Genomic DNA, 8003 nt, shown 5'->3' on the forward strand with positions numbered 1-8003 from the left:
TTTAACAAGGTCCCGGGACCCCACTCTGAGAACCACTGCTTCGAAACGTTAACATTGCTCGGTTCTCTGAGCTTTTTCATTCATTGTTTTGCTGACACGAATTCATGAATTCATTGTTTGGCGTCTTTAGGGGCAGTGACTTATTTGCTGAAAAGTTAGCATGAATGCATTCTTTATTTTTTTTCTTAACATTTAAGGAACCATATTGTTTTTTTCTTAATATATATTTTTTCATTGATTTCAGAGAGGAAGGGAGAGAGATAGAGAGATAGAAACATCAATGATGAGAGAGAACCTGGGGGTGGGAGGGAATCGGGCCACAACCCGGGCATGTGCCCTTGGCCGGAATCGAACCTGGGACCCTTTAGTCTGCAGGCCGATGCTCTATCCACTGAGCCACACCGGCTAAGGCCGCGCTGATGGATGGGGCTGAATCAGAACCAACCCCACAGGGCTGCGAGGGGGGTGGAATCAGGGCCCTGGCACACGTTGTGGGGATACTGCAGAAGTGGCTTTGACAAGGTAGGATTCCACCTCCATTCCTTTGACTTCTGGGTGGAAAAAAATTGAAATAATGAATGGCTAGTATTCCATCTTCCCTATTACGATCGTATCAAAAACAGCAGTCATGCCCTAACCGGTTTGGCTCAGTGGATAGAGGGTCGGCCTGCGGACTCAAGGGTCCCGGGTTCGACCCCGGTCAAGGGCATGTACCTTGGTTGTGGGCATATCCCCAGTGGGGGGGTGTGCAGGAGGCAGCTGATCGATGTTTCTCTCTCATCGATGTTTCTGACTCTCTATCCCTCTCCCTTCCTCTCTGTAAAAAATCAATAAAATATATATATGTAGTCATGCCCGGCCGGCGTGGCTCAGTGGTTGAGCCTCGGCCTATGAACCAGGAGGTCAGGGTTCAATTCCCGGTCAGGGCACAGTCCCGGGTTTCTGGCTTGAACCGAGTGGGGGGCGTGCAGGAGGCAGCCGATCCATGATTCTCTCTTATCATTGGTTTCTATCTCTCTCTCCCTCCCTTTCTCTCTGAGATCAATAAAAAAATATATTTTTAAAAGTTAGGAATCAAACAGAGGAGCTCAGGGAGGTGTCCTATTGCCCTCGGTCTTGCAAGGCCTGAACACTCTTCCAAAAAAGCCCATCTGAGCTCCTACACCCACGCCCTTGGGGCCGGTCTGAGAGAGGGCAATGCTCACTCAAGTGCTCGGGGACAACCCCCCCCAGCCCCACCCGTGTGAGGACAGCTCTTGGCCCGGGACCTGCGCGTCTGTCATTTAATCGTGGAATATTACTCCCCCCGGAGAGGGTTGCATGGATGTCAGTTGCTCATTGATTGAATCCCAAACTTGCAAGTGCGTTTCCAAAATCAATCCCTCTTAAGTCGTTCCACATGTGCCTGTAAATATTACGATGGCGGCCCCGGTAACTGGCTTTGGTTTTTTGTGGGGTTTTGTTGTTGTTGTTGTTGTTAATCCTCACCCGAGGATATTTTCCCACTGATTTTTAGGGAGAGTGGAAGGGAGGGGCAGAGACAGAGAGAAACATCGATGGGAGGGACACACATCGATGGTTTGCCTCCCGCATGCACCCTGACAATCTGCAACCAAGGGACGCATGCCCTTGACCAGAATCAAACCCGGGACCCGTTGGTCTGCAGGCCGACGCTCTATCCACTGGCCCACACCAGCCGGGGCTGTCACTGGGTTCTTCATCATCCATCCGCTGACAGGAAAGGGGAGGAAGGTGTAGCCTGGTGTTAAGATGTTGGCCTCAGATGACCTGGATTTTCTCTAAAACCTTTACTGAAATAAAACAAGGTTTGCCTGTAAATTGAAAAGAAAAAATAAATTAATTAAATAAAAATAAAAAAATAAATAAATAAAACCATTACTGACACGATACACTAGCTGTGTAATGTCGGAAAGTTGTTTAACCTCAGGAACATTCAAATGCCTTATTTGTAAAAACAGAGATAAAAGGGCCCGGCTGGTGTGGCTCAGTGGTTGGACGTCGACCTATGAACCAGGAGGTCACAGTTCAATTCCCGGTCAGGGCACAGGCCGGGGTTGTGGGCTTGATCCCAAGTGTGGGGCGTGCAGGAGGCAGCCAATCCATGATTCTCTCTCATCATTGATGTTTCTATCTCTCTCTCCCTCTCCCTTCCTCTCTGAAATCAATAAAAACATACTTAAAAAAAAAAAGAGATAAAAGGTATCAAGTATATTATAAGGTTGATGGAAAGATTAAATGAAATAATCCTGTATAATAAAAGGCTAATATGCTAAGTGTCCAGTCATCCATTCAACCAATCAAAGGGTAATATGCTAATGATATAGTAAGGCTGCTCAACCGCTCGCTATGATGTGCACTGACCACCAGGGGTCTGGCAGATTGGGACTAAGAAAGAGAAAGATGAGCCGGACATGCCCTAGAGCCCTTCTGCAGTCCCTCCCTTGCTGGCCAACCTCCCCTGTCCATCCCCAGCCCCGATCATGCACCAGTGGGGTCCCTCGGCCTGGTCTGCACCCTCTCGCAATCCGGGACCCCTTGGGGGATGTCGGAGAGCCGGTTTTTGGCCCGATCCCGCAGGCCAGGCCAAGGAACCCCACTGGGGCCCCTAGTGTCTTTATAATGTGCTTGGCTCAATGCCTGGCACATGGCAAGCATTCAATAAAAATCAAGTATTGCTACTACTATTTTACTACTCTCTTTATAAAACCACTAGAAGCCTGGTGCACGAAATTCGTGCATGGGGGAGGGCGGTCCCTCAGCCCGCCTGCACGCTCTCCAATCTGGTACCCCTTGGGGGATGTCCGAATGCTGGTTTAGGCCCAATCCCTGTGGGCCTAAACCGGCAGTCAGACATCCCTCTTGCAATCTGGGACCACTGGCTCCTAACCGCTCCCCTGCCTGCCAGCCTGATCACCCCCAACTGCCCCCCCTGCTGGCCTGATCCCCCCCAACTACCCCTCTCTTCTGGCGTGATCACCCCCAACTGCCCCCCCTGCTGGCCTGATCCCCCCCAACTACCCCTCTCTTCTGGCGTGATCACCCCCAACTGCCCCCCCTGCTGGCCTGATCCCCCCCAACTACCCCTCTCTTCTGGCGTGATCACCCCCAACTGCCCCCCCTGCTGGCCTGATCCCCCCCAACTACCCCTCTCTTCTGGCGTGATCACCCCCAACTGCCCCCTCTGCCAGTCTGATCGCCCCCAACTCCCTCCCCTGCAGTCCTGCTCGACCCCAACTGCCCCCACTGCTGGCCTACTCACCCTCAACTGCCCTCCCCTGCTGGTCTGATCACCCCTAACAGCCTCTGCCTCGGCCCCGCCACCATGGCTTTGACCGGAAGGACGTCCAGAGGGTCTCCCGGAAGGTCTCCCGGTCTAATTAGCATATTACCCTTTTGTTAGTATAGATATCATCAGGACGGAAGGATCCTAAAAGTCATTGGATTCAGCTGCCCATCAAATAATTGGATCTCTTCTCAGAGGTGTCCTCCCAGAGGCCCCCTGGCCCATGGCTGAGTATTCCTGCCAGACGCCTCTGACCTGCCGGACGTTGTCAGAGGGCATTCAATGAGGCTTAAACCTGTCCCTCTCACCTTCGGGAAATGCACAGAGCAAGTGTAACGCTTCCCCTGACTGCCCCGTAGGAATCTCAAAATATCCCCTGCCCGGCCGGGGTGGCTCAGTAGTTGAGCGTCAACCTATGAACCAGGAGGTCACGGTTCGATTCCCGGTCAGGACACATGCCCAGGTTGTGGGCTCGATCCCCAGTAGGGGGCGTGCAGGAGGCAGCCGATCCATGATTCTCTCTCCTCATTGATGTTTCTCTCTCTCTCTCTCTCCCTCTCCCTTCCTCTCTGAGATCAATAAAAATAATAATTTTTTTTAAGAAAGGGAGGAAACCCCCATTAATACGAAAGCAATCACCTCCCGCCTCCGCATTCTCACAGCTCTGACACCTGCTCTGTCGCAGGCGGTGGGCTGTGACCGGCAGCTGGGGAGTCATGCCCAGGAGGACAACTGCGGGGTGTGCGCGGGCAACGGCTCCACCTGCAGGCTGGTGCGGGGACAGGCCAAGCCACACGTGTCTCCTGAGAAAAGTAGGTGTCACCCCCGGTGCAACGGCACCTGAACTCGAAATGCGCCTGCCTTTCCGCAAATAGATTTGGTTCCATTTAACGATGTGTTGTCCCCAGGACCACTGCGCTTGCATTAGATTAACCTTGAGAAATGCATTCGTTTTGTTAGTTTGACTTCTTAAAAGGAGAGCAGCCGAAATGCCCTGGAATGTCAATATTTGTCCAAGGACAGAATAGTGGGTTTATAAAAGTGGGATATTCTAAAATTCACGACGAGAAACTTTTGGCAGGAGTTGGATGCCACCCAGTAACTTGCTGGCGACTTAATGATATTGTCTAAGAGGAGTTCATTTTGCTGAAACTTGGGAAATTGTTTTTAATTTTATGCAGTGATAGTAAACAATTTTATGTTTCTATTCTCCCATTATACAGCAACCAGAAGTTACTTGGAAATTTTGTTTAATTCTGGGCCCACATTTTCACATGCCTTATCTATGCTAATAAAAGGGTAATACGCTAGTTAGACCGTACATCTTCCGGACGTCCTTCCTGACAAAGCCGAGGCAGAGGTGATTAGGGGCAATCAGGTCGGCAGGGGAGAGCAATTAGGTGTGATCAGGCTGGCAGGGGAGGGCAGTTAGGGGCGATCAGGCCTGCAGGGGAGCAGTTAGGGGAGATCAGGCAGGCAGGCAGAGTGGTTAGGGGTGACCAGGTAGGCAGGCAGGCAAGCAGTTAGGAGCCAGTGGTCCTAGATTGTGAGAGGGATGTCCGACTGCCGGTTTAGGCCTGAACCCAGCAGTTGGACATCCCCGAGGGGTCCTGGATAGGAGAGGGTGCAGGCCAGGCTGAGGGACACCCCTCCATGCACGAATTTTATGCACCAGGCCTCTAGTTTAAAATAAATCAATAAAGTTTGCCTTAAATAATTAAAACACACACACACACACACACAAAACAAACCTAAATGTGCTGTAGACCATCTATGTTACTAAACACACACACACAAAAAAAAACAAACCTAAATGTGCTGTAGACCATCTATGTTACCAGGCTAACACTTTCCTAACACTAAGCTTTTGGGGTGGAAAGAGCTATTAAGCAGTTTCCTGAAAGTCATACATCTTCTGAAAACTCTGTCAAAGTTTTATTCCCGTCGCTACTTCTGAAGGTACCTGTTTCTAGAAACCTTGGCCAACACTGAGTATGACTATTTTTACTTTTTTCATTTATTATTTTTTTCATATAGTTTTATTGTTTTCAGAGAAGAAGCAAGAGGGAGAGAGAAACATCCATGATGAGAGAGAATCATGGATCAGCTGCCTCCTGTGCGCCCCCTACTGGGGATTGAGCCTGCAACCCGGGCCTGTGCCCTTGACTGGGAATCGAACCCTGACCTCCTGGTTCCTAGGTCGATGCTCAACCACTGAGGCACACCAGGTGGGCAAGAGAATCTTTATTTTTAAACATTTGCCAACTTTTTCGGTAAACCATGAAGTCATCATTTCTTTTATTTGCCTCCCTTTGATTGCCAACAAGGTAAAAATATTGTCATTGTGGCTCATTCCTACATTTTATTTTATTTTATTTATTGATTTATTGATTGATTGATTTAATCCCTGCATTTTAATTTTCCAGTTAGAGGCCTTTTCCCCTTTGGATGTTTTCCTCACTGTTGTGAAGGTTGACTATTTCACAAATGCTGATCTTTTATCCGTTATACCTATTTCCAATGCTGCTCTCGGGTTGTCACTGGACGTTAAATATTGTTTTGTGCTTTTTGAACGAATGGTTTCTAAACTTTATATATTCAGAAATGTCCATCTTTTCATTTCAGTAACACCTGCCTTTTAAAAAATACCTGCCTTTAAAAAAAAGGCTTTAATTTGGGGGTCACTATGCTTTTCTGTAAAGGACCAGATATACATGTATTAGAGCTCCAGGGCAGGGGGCGGGGGGAGACAGGGGTCTCTCACCCACTCAGCCCTCCCATTGTGGTGCCGAAGCACCCACAGATGACCTGTGAACCCACAGCACGGCTGTGTTTCAATAAAACTTTATTTATAAAACTAGAGGCCCAGTGCATGAAATTCATGCATGGGGACGGGGGGAGGGGTGGGTCTCTCAGCCCAGCCTGCACCCTCTCCAATCCTGGACCCCTCGGGGGATCGGGCCTAAGCTGGCAGTCGGACATGCCTCTCGCAATCTGGGACCGCTGGGTCCTAACCGCTCACCTGCCTGCCTGATCTTCCCTAACCCCTCTGCCTCGGCCCCGCACCTGGGACCCAGGATTCCCTCCTTCGGCCGGCCACAGGCACCCAGGACTCAGGCCAGCCGTAGCTGCAGGGGACTGTGGGCGGGTGGCTTTTCTCCGTCTCCTGGGCTGCAGCCACAGGTGCTGGCATCTGGGACCACGGGCAGGTGGCTTTGCCTGGGCTGGCTTTGTCAGGAAGGACGTCCAGAAGATGTCTGATCTAATTAGCATATTACCCTTTTATTAATATACAGAGGCTTCAGGCTGCACCTGGCCCGCGGGTTGTAGTCCGCTGACCTCTGCCTCGAGGGGCCATCAGTTGTTGATTACAGCAAGAAAGGAGTCACGGAGATGAAAGGAAGTAATTCCAAAAAGGAGGCAGAGCCCTGGCCGGTGTGGCTCAGTGGATAGAGCGTCGGCCTGCAGACCAAAGGGTCCCAGGTTCGATTCCGGTCCAGGGCATGGACCTGGGTTGCAGGCTCCTCCCCAGCCTGGGCCCTGGTTGGGGCGTGTGCAGGAGGCAACCCATCGAGGTGTCTCTCTCAGAATGTTTAAGGGCAATCAGGCAGGCAGGCAGGTAAACGGTTAGGAGCCAGCGGTCCCAGATTACAAGAGGGTTGTCTGACTGCTGGTTTAGGCCCTGTGGGATCGGGCCTTTTAAAAAAAGGAAGAAAAAAAGGAGGCAGAGGGCAGCCACGGTAGATGCTGCCCTGAGCCCTCATGCGGGGTACGGGTCCCCAGTTTCTCTTTGGCAGTTGGGAGATCTGGTGCGGCCTTAGCGAGAGTGGTTTTGGTGAATTTCAGGCTGAAACCCCAGCCCTGTCATGTGGGTTGATGAGCAAACAGAAGGCGAGGATAAAGGGGGAGGGGTTCCCCCAGACAGAAGAAGGGGTGCCCTCCTCCAGCAGGTCAGAGCTGCAGTGAGCCTTGGGCTTAAGAAATGTGGGAGCCCTGGCCGGTGTGGCTCAGTGGATAGAGCATCCGGCCTGGGAACAGAAGGGTCCCGGGTTCGATTCCACTGAAGGGCACGTGCCCGGGTTGTGGGCTCAATCCCCAGTCGGGTGCGTGCAGGAGGCAGCCGATCCATGATTCTCTCTCACCATGGATGTTTCTCTCTCTCCCTCTCCATTCATTCCTCTCTGACATCAATAAAAATATATTTACAAAAAAAAAAAAAGGAAAGAAGTGTGGGAGCCCTGGCTGGTGTGGCTCAGTGGATAGAGCATCCAGCCTGCAGACCAAAGGGTCCCGGGTTCGATTCAGGTCAAGGGCACGGACCTGGGTGGCAGGCTCCTCCCCGGCCCGGGCCCTGGTCAGGGCACATGCAGGAGGCAACCCATCAATGTGTCTCTCTCACATCGATGTTTCTCTCTGTCTCCCTCTCCCTTCCACTCTCCCTAAGACTCCGTGGGAACATATCCTCGGGGGAGGATGAACAAAAAAAAAATTTTGAATTAAAAAAAACAACAGACACCACCCGGTGCTCTGGCCCTCACTCTGGATCCAGCCCTCAGGCCTGTTTGGCTGGCTCCTCCCTGGCCCATATGGAAGCACTTTCCTGCAATCGGGCTCCGTGTGAAAGAACCGTGTCCAGTGCAGCCACGTCCCCTCCCCCTGGGTGTGCATCGTCCGCGACGCGCCCGCGTGCCCACCTTCC

The 8003-nt window shown here is 51.3% G+C and overlaps 1 protein-coding gene across 1 annotated transcript in view; it reads left to right on the top strand.

Moving 5' to 3' along the window:
* LOC102245258 (ADAMTS-like protein 3) overlaps positions 1 to 8003 on the top strand; it is a gene marked incomplete at its 5' end in the record, with an annotated part of 69808 nt that overhangs the window by 5094 nt on the left and 56711 nt on the right. Inside the window, one exon of the mRNA XM_014541780.1 lies at positions 3990 to 4116. Within this exon, the coding sequence (XP_014397266.1) occupies positions 3990 to 4116 (127 nt within the window). The remainder of the gene's footprint in view (positions 1 to 3989; positions 4117 to 8003) is intronic.

The sequence above is a fragment of the Myotis brandtii genome, unplaced genomic scaffold (genome assembly GCF_000412655.1).
Source record: "Myotis brandtii unplaced genomic scaffold, ASM41265v1 scaffold1072, whole genome shotgun sequence".
NCBI lineage: Eukaryota > Metazoa > Chordata > Mammalia > Chiroptera > Vespertilionidae > Myotis > Myotis brandtii.